General features: G+C 37.4%; 1 protein-coding gene across 5 annotated transcripts; it reads right to left on the minus strand.

Moving 5' to 3' along the window:
• Positions 1-955: 955 nt before the first annotated feature.
• btbd10a (BTB (POZ) domain containing 10a) lies at positions 956-21,021 on the minus strand. 5 transcript variants are annotated; one of them, XM_079858847.1, is made up of 10 exons: positions 20,851-21,015; positions 20,188-20,261; positions 19,913-20,055; positions 8,961-9,160; positions 7,378-7,630; positions 7,161-7,263; positions 5,119-5,239; positions 4,566-4,763; positions 4,053-4,163; positions 956-2,238 (listed from the first exon to the last, which is right to left on the minus strand). In XM_079858847.1, the coding sequence occupies exons 3-10, from the start codon at positions 20,050-20,052 to the stop codon at positions 1,925-1,927; spliced, it is 1,440 nt and encodes a 479-aa protein (XP_079714973.1). In that variant the 5' UTR covers positions 20,053-20,055; positions 20,188-20,261; positions 20,851-21,015; the 3' UTR covers positions 956-1,924. The 5 variants fall into 5 exon arrangements, with proteins under 5 accessions (XP_079714973.1, XP_079714976.1, XP_079714974.1 ...); XM_079858850.1 differs by lacking the exon at positions 20,188-20,261 and having other exon boundaries at positions 19,913-19,984; positions 20,851-21,021; XM_079858848.1 differs by lacking the exon at positions 20,188-20,261 and having other exon boundaries at positions 20,851-21,019.
• Positions 21,022-21,122: the final 101 nt, after the last annotated feature.

The raw sequence follows: 21,122 nt of genomic DNA on the forward strand, positions 1-21,122 counted from the left end.
GCAACTTGATAGAACTTTAATAGGATTTTTAAAGGTGATTCTCGCATAAAAAATACCATTAAAAAATGTGGGGGTCAGTTTATTTTTAAGAAATTCAATTTTATTTGGTTAGAATGCATTAATTTGATCAAAAGTGACTAAATATTTTTACACTGTTGCAAAGATTCCTGTTTTAAAGATTTTTTTTAACTTTACAATAGATAATCAAATAATCCTGAAAAAATACCTGTCTCTACTAAAATATGAAGCAGAATGACTATTCAACATTGATAAATGTTTCTTGAGCAGAATATTAGAATGATTTCTGAAGGATCATGTGACTGAAGACTGGAGTAATGATGCTGAAAATTCAGCTTTGCATCACAGGAATAAATTACGTTTTGAAATATATTCCAATAGAAAAAGTTATTTTAAATTGTAATAAAAAGTTTACAATATTACTGTTTTGAACAGTAGCATACTGAATATTTTTGTTATTTGTTTTAAATATTTCATAATGAATTCAGATTCAAGGTGCATTTACACGACAATGTTGTACTAAAATGGAAACGTTTTTCCTTTTCTTTTTTTAGTGTACAGGCGACGTTTGTCAAAACAATCTCCGTTCACACGGATCTGCAAAAGACAATAACGATATAGTTTTCAAAAACTTGCACTTTTAAACACGTTTTCAGGCCGCTAAATGTAAATGACCGGCCAAAACGCATAAAAAGCTCACCGTTTTTAGTCGGAAATAATGTTGAGTAAACGGCCCCTCAATTTTAAAATGTTAGCATGACCATTTTTGCATTACATGAGAATACTGGGCGGGGCAAATGTGCTTAATTGTCAAAAGAATGCATATTTTAAAATGGCTTAATTTGCTTAAAAATGGCTATAAAATTCCATTACAATGAAAATTGAGTGGCATATAGTAATTTCTATATTTAGAAACAACTCGAATGAACAAAGCATGCTGATTTCATCATGTTTATTAAAATAACATTTCTCAAGTGGTACACAAGAACTTTTCTCTCGATGCACCGCAATGCAGCTACAAATAACAATAAAATGAAAAGTACGGTACAATAAAAACGTGACATCACTTCAGTACTCATTCAAAGGAAATGCATCAAAGTGAAGCTCCACAAGTGCTCCGTCGCATGGCGTGACAAAACCAGAACGCTTAAAGACATTAATGGAAGCATTCTGATTTCATCGCATGATGTCGCTCACTTGCGGGGTGTTCCAGATGGTTGTGCTCCTTTTTATTGCCAAGTTAAACAGCAGTAGTCTCACAGCACCACAAACATAGTACAATCTATGGAAGCTTGTTTCTGCCACCAGATAAAAAAATAAAAAGGTAATTGTGACTTTTTCTCTCACAATTCTGACTTTTTTTCTTGCAATTCAAAGTTTTCAACATGTTTGCTGTGCACAATTCGGACTTTTTCCTCAGAATTCCAAGTTTACATCTCGCAATTCTGTTTATCGTTTCCGCCACAGAATAAAAAATGGAATTGCAACTCATTTTTCATCTCACAATTCTGATTTATATCTTGCAATTAAGTTTATATTTTGCAATTTTGAGTTCATCACACGTTTTCTAAGAATTGCGAGCAAAAAAGTCAGAATTGTGAGATAAGTTGCAATTACTTCATTTTTTTTCGTTGGTATAAATATGCTTCCATAATAATCACTTCAGATACTAATCAAAGGAGTGACTACCAACTTTGAGTGTGTTCTTAAATAAAAAACCTCCTTTGGTCAAGTTCTGTGGGAAAGAAAGGCATAGTGTACAAAGGTCATGTGCTGCCGCAGCGATCAGTTTGACACTCGTAAGGCGGGAGAGGACTTGAAAGGCAACGTGGTCTTGGCTGACCTCTCTCTGCAGTGCTGAAGTGGCGGGTGGGTGTGTGTGTGTGTGTGTGTGTGTGTGTGGGGGTCAGATGGCCGGGGACGAGGCATCGGGGTCTGGCTCGTAATGGGGGCTGGGCTGCGGGTGGTTGGGGAGGATGTCGAGTTCGTCCACCTGAGGTCCAGGGTGCATGACCACCAGCTGGTCCTGAGGAATGTCTGCAGCGGCTGCAGCGAGGTTTGTGATGGACTTGCTTTTCACGCACTGAAAGTCCACGTGTCGGCTTTTGCCTTCCTCTTTCTCCCAGGACATCCGGATGAAGGGCCGCTGGACGTAGTTGTATATCACCTCCGGACGCCCGCCGGGTCGCTTCTTTACTTTCTCTTTGTAGGTTGGGTATCCTAAGTGCAAACACAGGTGCGGCATTAACAGGAATGCTAATACAAGGGATAGTCCACCCAAAATGTTTTAAGAATGTTGGCGACGATGTTTCGGTCCTCACTGACTTCCATTGTATTGGAACCGAAACTGTTTGGTTGCCAACATTCTTCAAAATATATTTTATTATGTTCCACTGAAGAAAGCCTGGTTTATACTCGCCGCATCCTATCTTATCGGCACCCAGTTTGAGCTTGTCTAAATGAATTGCTTACATTTACAAAATGAGCCTACGACAGCACAAATGAAACTTTTTAATGAAAACAAAGGTCCATGTTTAAATAAAAATGTTCATGAAATTAAATGAAAATGTTTAATGAAATTAGAAAATAATTAAAAGATTGTTGTTTAATTTAATTTTATACATTGTGACGTTAGAACAAAATATGTGTATATGAGAACAATTAATAATCTCAAGGTTTACTGGGTTGTTCACATTTTTTGGGGGTCTTTTGTATCAACGCTATCTCACGACCAATTCGTACGAGTGATAAAGTGGCTAATTCGTACGACCTCACTCATACGAATTTGTACGATTTGTCTAAACCCACGTGATGGGTAGGTTTAGGGGCGGGGTCATGGGTAGGTCATTCGTATGAATTCATACGAATTGGCAATTCGTAAAATATGTACGATTTAGCAAAAATCGTACGAATTCGTACGAGTGAGGTCATATGAATTCGTACGAATTAGCCACCTCGTAGAATTCGTACGAATTGCCGTGAGATCAGGCTGTTTGTATTGAGGGTTTGGTGAAATGTAATAAAAACAAACATCGTCACGTGTGTACCTCTGCTTCCTGATAGTTTAGAGGACAATTACTCAGAGTCGCCCCCTGTCGTTTCAAAGAATAGTACAACGGAACGGCGATCGCGTATAGTATAAACGTCTCGTCCGTTTGGGGAGGAGCGTGCGCAGTCAGTGGAGGCTCGTGGTGCAGAGCCAGGGGAAGTATAAAAGTATAAAAAAGGCTTTAGGATTAGTTAAAGGGTTAGTTCACCCAAAAATGAAAATTCTGTCAGTAATTACTCACCCTCATGTTATTCCAACCCCGTAAGACTTTCGTTCATCTTCAGAACACAAATCTGAGAGCTGGATCACTCCTTCATAGGCTTCTAGCTAATTTCACCTGACAGCCCAGAAAAGTTAGTAAAGACATTGCGTTAAAATAGTCCAAGTGACTACAGTGGCTCAACCATAAGTTTATCAAGCGACGATAATCATTTTTGTGCGAAAAAAACAACAATATTCAACAAACTCTCCTCTCTTCCCTGCTACTCTCTTACGCCATTCACTTTGTTGGGCTATTTCACAAAGTACAGCTCTTCCGTGTTTTACGGCAGAACGCTGGTTCACTATTGGCTGAGCACGATCACATAATCACATATGGTGCTTGCGTGAATCGCGTAGCAGACTGGCATGGAGGAGATTTGTTGATTTAAGTCGTTATTTTTGTTTGTTTTTGCGCACAAAAAGTATTCTTATTGCTTCATAACATTAAGGTTGAACCACTGGAGTCACATGGACTACTTTAACGAAGTCTTTACTGCCTTTCTGGGGCTTGACCGTGATAATTACGTTGCGGATTTCATTAAAAATATCTTAATTTGTGTTCCGAAGATGAACGAAGCTCTTACTCGTTTGGAATGACATGAGGGTGAGTAATTACTGACAGAATTTTCATTTTTGGGTGAACTAACCCTTTAATGACCATTTTTTGGATTTTTTTTAAATGCGTGAACGAACAGAAAGCAAACAAGTGAAAATCTTTTCTTACCTTCGATGCCTAATCGAATTTTCTTCAGTCCTCTGTCCTTCAGTACAGACTTGGCAACGTCTCGGTTTTCAATGTATTTGAAGAACCGGTATAGTTTTGTGCTGTATATAACTGCGATACACAAAAGACACAAAACCATTGTGACCTCGAGTGCAAAAATGACATATAATACTACTAAAGCTACACTGATCTTTGATAGAGCCGGTCTTTTGATAGAGCGTGTTGCCATATGCTATATAATGTTGTTATGCAGTGTTCTATGCTGTTATTAGTATTGTAATGCAGATGCTAGAGTGTTCTATACAGCTATCAGTGTTCACTCATTTTATTGTCTACAAGGGCACACAAGATATGCCTGTACAAACACTAGGGTTAAGGTCATTCAAAAACCACAAGCACACACCACTAATGACCACGAACAATCAGTTCTCATAAATTACCCACAATGCAGTAGCACTGTGATTGACAAACAGGTAATAGTGTGTAATTGAGGTGCAGGTGAAGTAAACTGACTCTGTGAGTATTCCTCTCCCATCTGCGGCGGATACTCCTCATCCCAGTCGACCACGTCGTCATCCGTCAGCACCACCACATGACACTCCCTCTCTCCGCTCTGAGCGCTGGCCACCATCAGGGGCAGCACCATCTCCTCCAGATAGAACTCAAACTGCCGGCGGGCGCCATCATTAGACAGCTCATGCATGAGCGCACCTGCAGTTGACATGTTCCAGAGCGTTATTCAAATCGACTCATTACGATTCGGCAGCTGACTCGCTGATTCAATTTAGCCATAGAAATCACATACACATGATACTTTAAATAAACAAGCCATAACATAAATGCTTACAATGTAAACAATTCACACTGACAGCGTCTAGTGACCCATCTCTGGCAATCACATTGGATATGGCACTGACCTACTTCTGTTCTCTCGCATCTACCATCCTCAGACATCCAAAATGCTTGGAATAATGTCCAGTTTCCCCGTTGCCGAGACAATCAGAGGGTTTTCCAGCACAAAAAGCCGAATCCGTTTAGTGCATTTGTCATGTTAATGAGTACTCACTGAGGTCTCTGCACTTGATGGTGCTGTAGTCGAAGGCGATGCAAAGGTAGTCGCATGCCTCTCTCAGCTCCGGGATGGATATCCCATCAGGGCAACGGATTATCCCTGATTTGTAGTAATCCTGCCGGTTAAAAGGGAGAGACGCAGAGGAAAAACAAACAGGCGGCCATTACTGAAGCAGCACTTATTCCAAAGATAAGCAAATGGCTCCGATGCCAGAGACACACACACACCCCCCCTTGCTTTTCCAACTCTTCACACGCACTGATCCATTTAAAGCCAGCCAAACGTGGAAAGAGCTCAGCGCACAGACAGCATGAAAACGCTGAACAAAACACTTCACTGAAAAAAGGGAAAGATTCAATATGGCTGTTATTTCTGTAGTGCCGTCCTGATTTTTCCACTGAGCTGAGCCTCATGGTAGAAGCTTAACTCTTTCAATGCCGCAGAGACAGGCTTGTAACGAATGCCATGGATGTCCAAATAATGCTGGCTGTGACGGTCAACTAAAATCCAGCATATTATTATTATTATTATTATTATTATTATTATTATTATTATTATATGCAATAGTTTAATTGTTTTGTTTTTTTTGAAAATACCTTTAACACAATGTAAGATACTATATATAAAATGTCAATTCAGAATATGTAAACATATTTTATGTTTTTATATATATATATATATATATATTTCTACAAAATACATTTGATAAATTTAACATTTATAGTTTATATAAAATTTTACATGTATTTTTCTTTAATCTGACAATTTACTAGACTTTACTATCATAATTATTACAATTATCAATATATTATTCATAAATCACATTTTAAAACATTATACACAGCTCTATGCTAACTTTTAGATAGGGATGCAAGATATATCGGCCACCATAACGGCATCGGCCGATATATGTTAATTTTTAATGTTATCGTTATCGGCCCAATAAGAAAAGTTGGTCGATATATTAAAGCCGATAAATAATGTATTTTTACTTCCAGCTGAGACACTTCAGATGCGCGCTGTTCTCCATGATGATTTTGAATTGCTTGAAATATGATTGGAATCACTTCAAAAAGGAAAATCTAGTTAAGTGCAACATGCAAGTTTGACATATCGACTATTAAAATTATAATGAGAACAATATAATTGTGTGCTTGGGATGTGGTTTTTAATAGTGAGACTTTGTTTTTGTAATCACGCTCTCAAAAATGTTGATTTATCAGCCAATATATCGGTTATCGGCTTACAAATATAAAGAATTATCCCTAAAACCCCTATGCCCTAAAACCTCTGAAAATCTCATGCAAATACCACTTGTGTTGGGAAATTTCAGGAAAGCGAAAAAGAAATTCAGAGTATTTGCAATATTTCCCAATTAAATTCATCCCCTTTAGAAACATTGCCCCACTACAACCTTTGTAACTTTTTTAATAAACAAAACAATTAAGCCTCACTGCTCAAGTCCTGAATGTTTCTATTATTATGCAGAATACATTTGTACATTTTTGTGAGGACCGTGCTAGTTTTGTGCAATAAATAGTTATACTTATATTTATATATATATAATTAATTTGCTGAATTTCTGTCAGTTACAAAAAAGAGCTGCATTTAGTGTCCATCTGTCTGATAGTGGTGAATATAAACAACTTCAGACAACCTTCAACTAGTGGATCTTGAAAATTTGTAGTTTAGTACATTCATAATATAAAACCCCTGCAATTTTTTTCAAGACCAATAATCATCCAGGATATTCAATTTTGATAGATTTTAAGGTCAGTAAAGGGACGAGGCCAGAAAGGGGGACTAAACACTTTGAAGATAATAGCAGAATGTCTGGTTTCTTTGCTTTCTTTTGAGTTGTCATTTCTATATGTGAAATATATCTGCAATAAACTTTAACAAAACAGTACGCTTTATGCTGAAGTCACGTAAATTTTGATACTGCAGTCTAATACGACACTTAATCAATATGTGGTACACTAGGCCAAAGATATATTTATAACCTCAATAAAGCTTTTAAAGCATAGTGCACTCACCAAAATGGCTCTGAACATGGTGGAGCTGATTCCCTCAGCAACCTCATACTCTCCCTTTTCATTAGGACGTGTGAAGTTGTGTTCCCGTCCAGATCCGAACATCCTTCAAGACAACGCCCACCAGTTACAACATTGACACAATGTGTCAAAATGAATGTTTATATTTAAGTAATAACAAGCAGACAAATTGAAAGAGGTGACCGAAGTTTATCCTAACCTGCCAAGCATAGTGTTGGGTTGGGCAGTAAAGATGGATGGGTCGACCACAAAACGTGTGTTATCTACAATCAGAGTAACTCTCTCTGCAGTCCTCAAACTGCGGGGTCCCTCCTTGACGCTTTCACACACGTAGATCATGTCAGAGCTGTGGGTTTTACCGTGGGAGTCGCCATAGAACAGGATGGAGGTGCATGATTTTTGAGGCCTGGGACTCGTGGAGCGCGATGAGCAGCCAGAATCCCGTTCACGGTCTGAGGAATCAATGTGAGAGATAGACAGACAGAGTCAAACAAGTGAACCTTGCCAGTACAGACTTAAGTAGGAGACAGCATTAATAACAGACGCCGACCAATGAGGACAATCACCAGATTACAGTATGCCACTTCTCAGACATTCCACGACCCGACAAGTGCGGATTCGATATGTTCAATCGACGAAAACAAGCTCTGACAGACTCCAGGAGACGCCGGGTAACAAGTGGTAACAATGAACCGACAAAACCCAAAGTGTCTGTTGTCGTCTGTCTGCATTGGCCTTTATAATCCGTCATGTATACAAAGAAAACAATAATTCAATGACAAATTTTCATATTTGTAGCTAGATATTGTAATAATCTGATGAATCTGATTAAATAAATGACAACCATTCAAAACTTTGGAGTTGCTAAGTTTTTTTTATATTGTAAATTAATACTCAATTGAGCATGGATGAATTAAATTGATCAAAAATTGACAAAGGAATGTAATATTTTACAAAAGTATCTAATTCCAATAATTTATATTGATCAAATGCTCCTTAAAAATGTATCACAAACTTATTTTAAATTTTTTTTCCTTTTCCTTTGTTTGTGTCATGGAGATTTGATTGACCTTCTCATTGATAATGATAAAAAATGTTTCTTGAGCAGCAAATCAGCATATTAGAATGATTTCTGAAGGATCATGTGACACTGAAGACTGGAGTAATGATGCTGAAAATACAGCTTTAGCATTTTAAAATATATTTAAACAGAAAAGAGTCATTTTAAATAGTAAAGATATATTGTTTTTATATTTTTTATCAAATAAATTCAGCCTTAATGAGCATAAGGTGCTTATTGGAAATGCTGTAGTGTGTAATACATATATACATACTCTTTATTCTGTTTTAATTAATTTGTATTACAGAGAATTCATTATCTGTCTGTGAATGTATATATATATATATATATATATATATATATATATATATATATATATATATATATATATATATATATATATATAAAATACATTCACAGACATATAAATACATTCACAGACAGATAATGAATTCTCTGTAATACAAATTAATTAAAACAGATATATTTTATATATATATTTTATATATATATATATATATATATATATATATATATATATATATATATATATATATATATATATATATGTACATACATTTTATTACATATACATATATATATATATATATATATATATATATATATGTATGTATATGTATATATTACATAAATTTTGATAGAGTCGGTTATAAAACTCAAATGCATTTAAATTGGTACAGAATGAGGAAGCCAAAACTCACCAGTGAGGTGCTGGCGTATGGGCGAGGTGACGTTCCTGATGCAGGGGGTCAGCTGTCCTTCACCTCTCTCGTGTGAAGAATCCCTGGAGCGATCTCCAGAACGCCGCCTCTCCCTGGGGTGGTCCAGGGGTCCTCCGCTGGCTCCGTGCAGGCTCATTTTCACCAGCTCACCCTCCAGCTGAGCTCCACGCGGCTGACCACTGCCAGGAAAAGCCAACACACAGTCAGACACACACGTGAGCATTCGACTGCTGAGGGAGGGGTGGCCCGATCTCCGCAACGTGAGGAACTCGGCAAGCGCTTACAACAAACTTGGATGAACTCTGGGCTCTAAAAGAGATGCTGAGTGCAGGAAGTGTGATGACAGCAATTTTACACTACTTCCTTAAAAAACAAAGAGACAACAGCGCAGGTTCACTTTCAGCACAGCCTCATCCGTCAACAAGCCACTGTATTGACCCGTGTAATCACAGAGGATTCATTCCCATTTGTCGATTTCATTCACTTCACGTGCCGTGCTTGTGAGAAAAAGTCACTGGGGTTTAATTTTAACCAAATCCCTTCAGGTGATTTTTAATACATTAAAAATTCAATATTTCATATAACTGAATTTGGAAATCCAGGACAAAACCTGTGCTGAACATTAAAACTGAACTATATTAAATTATAATATTAAAACAATAATAGCCTATATAATAGAAATACATCCTTTATAAACACAGACTGTATCATCCAGACTGCCTATGCCCAGACCAGGTGCTGTTAATTTTTTCTCATTCCCCAGGGGGCTGAAACAGGATCATTACAAGACAGATGCCCTTGAAGCAAGGAGACTGGAGTACAGCATAGACCAAAGCAGAAAACACGGTTTTAAAAAATGCTCTTCGCATGGAGCTGATATGCCTCTTTCTTCCCCTGCACTAAAAAAAACATAAAGGGTCCACTGAAGCGTGCACAGGCAGAATATTCTGTCTGAATAAAAGATTAATAGGCTGGAAATAGGGCTTGATTTATCCCAGCAAAAGTGCTGCCCAATATGGACCCCTCGATTCATTTTGACTGTCATGACTGTACCAGCCAAGAGCTTTGTGACCCCATTAACCAACTCGAGCGTGACCAGTGCCCACAGCACAACCATACTCAACAGCAGCAACAAATTCAATAAGTTGCGCTGCATCTGTTTTGCTGCAAGTTCCATTATCCCACATGCTTCAGAGCACACATACAATGACCTATAGTATCCCACTGATGAAACTGAATCAAATCAGACTGTTTCTACTATTCAGTGTAAAGTGTGGTCACAGTAGTCTTTGAGCATGCAAAATGTATCTTAATTCAACCAAGAGGTCACTACGTGATGTTTAGATGGTTTTAATCTGATCAAATGTCTTTTGGGAATCTTTAACGTCTTTGCATGTGCTTGTGTTTCCATAAACATGTATAGAAATTGAATGGACCGCAAATACTATTGTGTCCTTCACAGTCCCTGTCAAACATAGATATTTTTACAGAGTGAGATTTTACAGTTCTCTCTAAAGAACTGCACACTGTGTTTACAGGTAAAGTATAAAGTTCCATGTATTGTTTGCATAATTAGTGATAACTATTTATTCTCAAAATAAACGAGTAGACAGTGTATAGATAGATAGATAGATAGATAGATAGATAGATAGATAGATATAGTATGGAAAAATAAGTTATTACTGAATCAATTAAATAATGATAATAATAATAATAATAATAATAATAAAATATTACTAATATTGGTATAATATAAAATGTTACAAACATCAATGCAATTATTTTTATTATCATTATTATATACAAACTCTCTCTTAAACAGAATAAATAAAATAATAAACAATTAAAATAAAACAACTCATAATAGAACATAGTATATAAAATAATGAGTAATGAATAATAATAATCATACTAATTATAGTGTCTATTAAATAATAATAATAATGATATTACCATTAATAAAATGGTTATTGTATATACAAACTGCGTTGTTTTACTGCTATAGTCTAAAGATTATTTAATTGTGCAAAACAGAATAAATAATAGAGATTAAATAAATCATATTGTATATATAAGTAATATTAATAAATTGTAGAGATAATAAAATGTAACAAATAAAATAATGCTATAATAATAATTATTATTATTATTTTATTATAGTATGAATTAATTAATAATAAATAATAAGTTGTATTATAATGGTGATTATTAAATAAGAAAATGATGATGATTATTACTAACATTGTTATCATTATTAAATCATTATATATACACACTGTATTATTTTATTGTTGTTATAGTCTTAAGATAATTTATTTGAGCAAAACAGACTAAATGGTTAAAATAATGGTTTTGGATATTGCTTTTAAGACACTTCAAATACAACAAAATCATCTGATTCGTTTGTTAAAAAATAAAAATCAGTCTGACCTCTAACTGCTATGCAAACAATTGATCTAGCAACACTTCTCAGCAGCTTCCTCAGTCCTGCTGTCTGATTGATGTTTTAGCACAGCCATTAATGTGATGGTGAAACCTGAACTTCAGCTGTAATAAGCATCTGAGCAGTCTGACAATTCCCTAAGCAGTTCACACAGAAATTCATTCAGCTCACAGGCTCGCATTCATTCAGCTTCTGAGTATTGTGCTGCGTAGAGATCATTTCATGCATCCACTGCCAATCATATCCACAATTCTCAGCAATATAATTACAAGTCAAGATCTTGTTTTGCTTCTCTATTGCATCAGCCCATAAATGTGCCAGGCAAAAGTAGCCCACAATGAATTCGGATGAAGGCATGTCTGTGGTGTCTCCGGACCCCTTAGGGGACAAGATCATGCTCTTGACAAACCAAGCCAATTGATGATATGTCTTTCTTCATGTCAATCAGCATGAATAAAAAAAAGACCAAATAAATGCATTTTTAAACTTCCAAGTAACTAACGGTGCACAATCCATTCTGTTACTTACAGAGAAAGCATCAATAATTCAGTGCACTGCTGACACCGCTCCTCTAATGTTAAACAGCAAGACAATGCGTTTCTGAAGGGCACTGCATGCAGATACGGTTAAAATGACGCATACAACTCATTTCTAAACGATAGAATATTGATGAGGGAACTGCATCGGGAATATTCTCTACAAATAAGACTTGTTACGCAGAGGTAACATTTTTTTATAATCTCACGACTTTCTAAAGCGAAGCGACACTCTTTTGAGATTAATTCACACAGAGAGGCGCGTATACGTACCCGCCTGTCTTTAAAACAAAGCAGCAGGGCAGCAGCTGATGAATGAACGCACAAAGGATGCGCGCTCCTTCGCACAACGAGGGCTTGCCAGGCGACTTAGCATCCTCGGGCATTACTTTCAAACTTCAGCATAATGCGAGCACTCCGGTGTAACTTATTCGCTGCGAACACAGCCTGTAAATGCTGTTGTCCGGGAAGAAAGGACGCCCTCAGGTAGCATCGGCGCGAGACACGGCAGGACGGTAGCATAGTAACCTGACTGAGACGTTCGCGCGAGCATGAATGGCTGGTCGCTTTTTCCGCTACTGTGGCACGCGGAGGCTGCCTCGATGACGTAGCCCGACCCTTATAATATCTCCTGATACTGTAGATTCTCTCACGCACGAAAACACAATAGGCTGATGAAAGGAAAAGCGTGATGGGATGGAGCACGGCAGTCATGCCAATGCGAAATGAACCCAGTGAACCTCTCTGCAACCGCACGAGTGTCAAGGAAGGCAAAAAGTGTTATCCAAGACTTATTATTATGACCTATCCTGGGTATATAATAAGCAAATTTAAAGGTGAAGAAAATGCGAGTGTTGTAATGCACAATCTGCTATCAAGTAGACCTAAAATCAATCAAAATAGTACTTTGATAATAACCTTTGTCAATAAATGGTGCTCTTATAATGAAAGAGCAGCCGTCTACCAGGACATTTTCAGAGCACTTCATGCTTCCTTCATTTTCCAGCAGGATTTGCACCTGCCCACACTGCCAAAAGAACCAAAACCTGGTTCAATGACCATGGTATCACTGTGTAATTACTGTGTGATTTCATGTAATGTTCTAATTTTTTGAAATCCTGTTTTCGTGGGTTTTATGAGCTGGAAGCCCAAATTATGTACAAATAAACAACTAAATACTTGAAATCGTTTAAGTTGTGGGTCCTGAATCTATAATCTATGGAAGTTTCACGTTTTGAATGGAATTATGAAAATAAAGAAACTTTTCCATGATATTCAAATTTTTTGGAAAGGGTCTGTATATATTGTATAGCCATTGTTTCCAATTACATCTAAGCTGTCTATTTCTCAACGGCCAGCAGGTGGCGCTGACACATAAAGACGTTCAAGTTGTACATTATGTACAGAGGTGCTCTCAATCCTTTTTCCTCATTTAAAAAAATAGTAAAATAATAGTAAAAAATAGTTAGAGTAAAAGAAGCATGATAAGAAAAGAAAAAATTAAATTCACGCACACTGGCGTAATCATAACAGTGGCGTATATCAGCCATTTAATTTTACATGGAGCGGGTCAGCAACACAATGAGAAGAAACCAGATGAATACTGCAGGCTTTCAGTCACTGAACATTTGCTAGTATGGTGACAGTGAATAGTGTATTTCTCCCATGGCATTGCCAAATTTTTCATTTTGCATGATGCAGCATGAAAGTCACTAACAGGGTCACAAGATGACCATATCAGCCAGCACTGATAAACAAAAGATTACCGAATACAGTTCATTGCACACTGAAGTAAAATTATGCAGACCCTCATGATAAAAGCACAGCAGATATGATATCAAAGGCTGTGATTTTCCTTATAATACATCTCTGAAGATTCCTTATTATACATCATAATGCAAAGTTCCCTATAGAAATCAATATAAACACTAAAACAACCAGCTTAATGCATTTAAATATAATATAAACAAGGACTTTTTTGCTTTAAATGAAAGTTTGTAGTGTTGTGACAACTCATAGCTGGTTGGCTTGGTTCATGGCTTATAATGCAGTCTTTTTTTTATATATATATCCCTATAGGGAAAATGAATGGAAAAAATACTTCCGGAATCAGCACAGCTGAAAAAAAGGGTGGATATTTTTACACTCTCTGTTTCTACTCCAATTAGTAGTTGAAAAATAAACATTTAAAATGTGTCAGTCATGAAAACTTTTTTCACATCAAAAGTAATAAAGCTGCAATAATTACATATTTTTGTTCACACATCAACTGTAAACATCATAGAGGAGACCAAAAGACTGATTTTGGAATTTGAGAACAGACCTCAAAATTAAGATCGATTAAAATCAATTAATTGATATAATCATCAACCCAGCCTTAATATACAGTGGGGAGAACAAGTATTTGATGCACTGCCGATTTTGCAGGTTTTCCCACTGACAAAGCGTGTAGAAGTCTGTAATTTTTATCATAGGTACACTTCAACTGTGAGTGACGGAATCTAAAACAAAAATCCAGAAAATCCCATTGTATGATTTTTAAGTAATTAATTTGCATTTTATTGCATGACATAAGTATTTGATACATCAGAAAAGCAGAACTTAATATGTGGTACAGAAACCTTTGTTTGCAATTACAGAGATCATACGTTTCCTGTAGTTCTTGACCAGGTTTGCACACACTGCAGCAGGGATTTTGGCCCACTCCTCCATACAGACCTTCTCCAGATCCTTCAGGTTTCGGGGCTGTCGCTGGGCAATACAGACTTTCAGCTCCCTCCAAAGATTTTCTATTGGGTTCAGGTCTGGAGACTGGCTAGGCAACTCCAGGACCTTGAGATGCTTCTTACGGAGCCACTCCTTAGTTGCCCTGGCTGTGTGTTTCGGGTCGTTGTCATGCTGGAAAACCCAGCCACGACCCATCTTCAATGCTCTTACTGAGGGAAGGAGGTTGTTGGCCAAGATCTCGCGATACATGGCCCCATCCATCCTCCCCTCAATACGGTGCAGTTGTCCTGTCCCCTTTGCAGAAAAGCATCCCCAAAGAATGATGCTTCCACCTCCATGCTTCACTGATGGTTCAAAAAGCTCTATTTTTGTCTCATCAGACCACATGACCTTCTCCCATTCCTCCTCTGGATCATCCAGATGGTCATTGGCAAACTTCAGACGGGCCTGGACATGCGCTGACTTGAGCAGGAGGATATGCGCTGGCTTGAGCAGGGGGACCTTGCGTGCGCTGCAAGATTTGAATCCATGACGGCGTAGTGTGTTAGTAATGGTTTTCTTTGAGACTGTGGTCCCAGCTCTCTTCAGGTCATTGACCAGATCCTGCCGTGTAGTTCTGGGCTGATCCCTCACCTTCCTTATGATCATTGATACCCCACGAGGTGAGATCTTGCATGGTGCCCCAGACCGAGGGAGACTGGCCGTCATCTTGAACTTCTTCCATTTTCTAATAATTGCGCCAACAGTTGTTGCCTTCTCACCAAGCTGCTTGGCTATTGTCCTGTAGCCCATCCCAGCCTTGTGCATGTCTACAATTTTATCCCTGATGTCCTTACACAGCTCTCTGGTCTTGGCCATTGTGGAGAGGTTGGAGTCTGTTTGATTGAGAGTGTGGACAGGTGTCTTTTATACAGGTAACGAGTTCAAACAGGTGCAGTTAATACAGGTAATGAGTGGAGAACAGGAGGGCTTCTTAAAGAAAAACTAACAGGTCTGTGAGAGCCGGAATTCTTACTGGTTGGTAGGTGATCAAATACTTATGTCATGCAATAAAATGCTAATTAATTATTTAAAAATCATACAATGTGATTTTCTGGATTTTTGTTTTAGATTCTGTCTCTCACAGTTGAAGTGTACCTATTAGGGCTGAACGATATTCTGTTTTAACATCGACATCGCGATGTGCGAATGAGCGATAGTCACATCGCCGGAACATGCGATGTGAAGGGTAGTAGCACCCATGGTGTATTAAGAGAAAGGTAGCACCAGGGTAGCACACAGTAAACACGAGTTTGTTGTATTGCTTTTTGCTGGGGTGACTTGCACGTTCTGCGTACTTGCACAGTGATTGGTTCGCTGTGCCGCAGCTCACCGCGCTCACAGCCAACATTCACTGGCATCCTATAGCTAAAAATGGGCGACGAAGAGGATCCGCCGAAAAAAAAAAAAAAAGAAAGATTTCGTACCAAAAAGAAAGTCAAAATCAGCTATTTGGGACTATTTCGTCTACAAAAAGGAGGATGTTGACCAAAAAGAGGTACTTTGCTGGAGTGTTATAAAGTTGTGGATGGTTGTCTTTTTTAAAAAGAATAAAAAAAATAAAAAATAATAATAATATTTTTCGTGTTCGCATTTATGAGGAAAAAACAATGTTACGTGACAGTTCTCCATTACGGATGCGACCGTTATGAAAGCGGCACTAAAAGACTGCTTTAAAACTTTCACAGAGACCTCAAACAGAAAGCACAAAGCCTTTCTTTAAAGCGAATTTCGCTTTGTATTAATTGTATCTTAATTTTAATCAGTGTTTCATTATCCAATTTCCTGAATTTAATAAATAAAAAGTAAATATAGCAGACATAATCACGACACGAAGGCGCCAGCGCCTGAATCCATGAACCGAAACTCAGCGTATAAGGTAGCCTACTCGCCTCACACACCTAAAAAACTATATATAAATATATCTATTATCTACAGAAATCTCTAGTTTTAATCAGAACCATTCAAAACAAAATAAAACTATGTAATCCGTATGAAAAGTGCATTTCTCTCCCACGCGATCACTACTGCGAAGATGAAGATCGTCAACTTCATCTTTACAGAAAACACTTGTTTATTAATAAACAATTAAAATGTCTCATTGTAATATTTTACATATTCATAATCATTACTTTTGCTGGTTCCTTGTGACAGCTTTTAAGTGCCGTTTACATGAACACGTCACTGCATCAGCACCGAAAACATAGAGACACAGAGAGAGAGAATAATATTTTTTGACAGAAATATTTTTTTCGAATTTTGACAGAAATATGTTCTAATTTTGGAATAAAATATTAAGTGGCCTTTTTGTCACTTGTAATGAAGCTTGCTTAGTGAAATTATTAATATCATGGAATGGTAGGCTAATTATTGACTTTAGCCTGGATTGATGGCACGCAATATCGCAATATATATCGTTGGGAAAAAAATATCGCAAAGTAATTTTTTTTCCAATATCGTGCAGCCCTAGTACCTATGATAAAAATGGATTTAAAGGCACAGTACATAAGTTTCAGCGCTTGAGGTCGCTTATTAAAATCAATAAAGGCGCAGCTTTATGGCGCCGTGAATGAGCATGGAATCATGGGAGTTGTTGTCTTCACCTCCACAGTCGATGGAAAGCAATCCGACAGGACTCAGGCAGAAATCATGTTCATGGGTAAGCTAATGTATTGAAGTTTTATGAACGTTACTATCGTATGATGCAGGGCGGGCCGAGAGTCAGAGACATTTTTACATTGCTGTTTTTATTATGCTTATATGCCATCTTGCTGCTGGCGCTCATTTTGCTTTGTTGTTTGTTTATTTTATGATTAAAGTTAAGTTTAACATTCGTCGCCTCCTTCTATGAACTTGAACTTTGTTACAGTTACTTTTTATCACTTCAATGCACTTTTTTTTTTTATTTCATTCTAGTGAAACAGCCGCAAGTGCTGAATTACTACAGGTCAGTTTATTTGACGAATTAAAATTGTGGGGTAATGCAGTGCTGTACATTTGAGTTTGTTGAAAGTTGTTATAACATTACTCTCTGCTATTAGACACTTGTCGCACACTGCAGTAAGCTACATTGATATTAGAATATCATATTAATAAAAGCTGGATGACTTGTGTTGCTTAATGGCGTGCAGTTCATTTTAAAATACTGTATATTGTATGGTGGAGGAAATGCTCTATTACAGTTACTACAAATAAAGTTTTTTCTAATTTAGCCACTTGACCCAAAAAAGTATTGACTCTGAGGCATGGTACAAACATGTTACTCGCGGTAAATCAAGAAAACGAGATTCAAACAAAAAAACTTACCGTTTTGAGCTGTATAACACTAGTTTTCTGTCAATTAAGGTATCAAAACAGAGTAACACTTTATTTTAGTGTCCTTGTTACATAATATGTTACATGTGCATACCATAGTAATAACAGTACATTATGCATAATTACATGTAACTAACCCTCAACAAAATCCTACCCTAACCCTATAGTAAGTACATGTAGTTGCTTAATATTACTCGGTACTTAAATGTATAATTACACTGTAACAATGACACCTTAAAATAAAATGTAACCCAAAACAGTTCCTCACCTGTCTAATGGCGCTTTTCCACTACACAGTACCAGCTCGCCTCGCCTCGCCTTGCCTTTGTTTGGTTTTCCACTGTGTAAAAGTTGTACCTGTACCTGCTTCCAGGTACTTTTTTTCATACCACCTCCGGCGAGGTTCTAAGCGAGCTGAGGCGATACTAAAATGTGACGTGAAAACACGGCAGACTGCTAATTGGTCAGAGAGAATCGTCACTATTCACTGCGTCATCATTGCACGTGCCAGACGGAGTATCCTGAATAAAAAACAGCAAAAACAAAAACATCCAAAAACATACACTCGATTTCCTCCATTGTCCTGTGTGTGTGGGTAGCGGGTGTGTGTCGCATAGAAGATTAAGTCACGGCAGATTCCTGCGGCGTCGCTATGACGACCAGGTACTATTGTGGAGTAGGGCTGTCACTTTACGTTCGAAAATCGATTGCACAATCGATCGGACCAACCAACACAAGTTTCGAAAACGAAAATAGGGAATCGATTTTAACGGTCTTTTCACGGAGCGCGTCCAGCTCGTCACGATACGCCCGCAGCAAACGCGCGTCACACAGCAACTGCAGGCTCTGACAAACACACATAACAGCAAAATATACTTCTGCATAATGCGTCTCTTTTTACTATAAAAATGTGAATTCTGCCAGTATTCAGACAGTCTCATGCATACAGATACAGATACAGATTCGGGCTACGGTCTACAATTGCCTACGTAGGTGAAATTTGTTTGACATTTCTAATCGTAAACACATGTTGAAGACTGCAGTAATGTTTTTCATTGATGTTATGTCCACTCAGCTTTCGAGAATGTTGCACTCCTGTTTGTCATTGTGCACGAAACTTCACGCCAATAAATCATGAGAAGTATTGCTGACTTGTGCGTATCTCAAGCGCCCTTTACGTTCGTCCTAATGCCTGTTGGTTGTCCGTGGATTTGATCATATTTGGTGTTTAAAATGGAAACGTCTTTAGACATGGAAAATCGATTTTACAATCGATTCAATGAACAAATGTCTCAAAAATCGAACAGGATTTTTTCACAAAAGTGACAGCCCTATTGTGGAGGTACTATCTGCAATGGAAAACGGAGCGAAAAGCGAGCCGAGCCGAGGCGAGTCGAGTCGAGTCGAGCTGGTACTGGTAATGGAAAAGCACCATAATAAAACACATAATATAGGCTATTAAAAGTGTCTTTGGTGTTTCCGTGGTTTCTACAGAGGTAAAACCGGAAAACGAGGGTAACGCAGATATGACGTCATTGACAGGCGACGCAATGACACGGGCCGTTAAAACTGGTTAAAATTGCTGATTTCTCTGGATTTGAAATTTTTTGGAAATATTTGGGAGAATGGAAGTACACAAGTCAACAACGTATATCAAATTGTTCTAGTGATTTCTAGTGAAAATCTTACATATTGTGCCTTTAATATTTGAATTAAACCACAATGGGTTTAATTGTAGAAGAAATTTCAAATCCACATATTAAACTCCAAAAGCATCTATTGATGCTAATTAGACTAGATAAACTATAGGAAATCCATGCAACAGATGGACACTCCTATGACTGGAAATCTTTGTTACTATCCAGTATTACCTTAAGTGTCTGCAGATTATCCCAGACCGACACGCTGTCCTTTGATCCCAATTTTCTGAATCGCTAGAGTGGCTGTCATAAGAGATAGGGCATGCGTTTACTTGAGTTGATATTACTGGACATATGCCTTCAGATCTCATATCCTAACAAAGCAAAAAGAATTAAAAAAAGAATTAAAATAATTAGTTTTTGCTCTAACTGTTCCAAAAATTTGCCTTTTCTTTTATTAATTTCTTACGTCCAAATGCATAGTTTTTTTATGGACAAACACACACCTTTTGACATTGTTGACACACAAGCAGAGTTTTGACTTATGAACCTTGAATACATGATCCTTGTCAATTGGATCCTAAAGGAATATAATAATATAACATAATATAATATAATATAAGAAGAACAAATATAACATCATATAAGAAGAAAAATCCTCTAAAAATCAAATAAGATCCAACTGGATAAAGTGAGATTTCTGGGATTTTGATTTGATTCCTTGAGCCCTACTGGATATTGCGTAATGTTGATAAGAACTCAAACGTTACTTCTGTACGGGAATAATGTTTAGCTGATGGACAGTTAAATGAAATGGGACCTATATAGGCAGTAAAATAAAAAAAAGTCTCATATTTTCTAATAAGAAATTATTGCTCTATAAGAAAAATTATATCCTAGGATCCTTCTAGCTCAATATTATGCTATTGATATTATTTTTTTTAAAGAAAGAAAAAAATACTATGGCATATACGGTTTAAAAGTAGAACAACTTCACAAGTGTTCACTTGCTTTGTTTGAGCTAGTATGAATAAAATGTTCCAAAAAAGCCCACAAAACTGACAACGTATTCCAACTTTGGTAACCTGATTCACTAAGCTATCTAGTTAGCTTATCAGTTAGCTTAGCTTTTAAAAGTGGGCGCTAAACAAACACAGACGATCTCTCACCTGACTCTGCTTAACGCTGAACTTTCTCCGCGATGTGTACGCTTCTGACTCTCAGACAAAAGTTAATAGCTAGCATGAATTTACTTAAGTTTGATCTTCACCGTTCACGATGGGATACGGTGTTGACACACTTGGAAGCTACATGGCTAACCAAGTAGAAAGAGTGACTGTGAATTATCGCGAGAACACACGAGACGTCGCCGTAGAAACCACCTTGCGTCCAATCAACTGGTGAGGAGAATCACGCTGCTTTTGAAACATTTACATTGCTG

This window comes from Squalius cephalus (assembly GCF_949319135.1).
Source record: "Squalius cephalus genome assembly, chromosome: 23".
Classification (NCBI taxonomy): domain Eukaryota; kingdom Metazoa; phylum Chordata; class Actinopteri; order Cypriniformes; family Leuciscidae; genus Squalius; species Squalius cephalus.

What these genes read in the sequence shown, in the direction of transcription:
- btbd10a (XM_079858848.1), bottom strand. Translation starts at nt 20,052, where the DNA reads ATGAGATCTGAAGGCATATGTCCAGTAATATCAACTCAAGTAAACGCA. An exon ending in CCCAACACTATGCTTGGCAG is followed by an intron (nt 7,264 to 7,377) that starts GTTAGGATAAAC and finishes GTTGTCTTGAAG; the next exon opens with GATGTTCGGATCTGGACGGG. An exon ending in CCATGTTCAGAGCCATTTTG is followed by an intron (nt 5,240 to 7,160) that starts GTGAGTGCACTA and finishes TTTAACCGGCAG; the next exon opens with GATTACTACAAATCAGGGAT.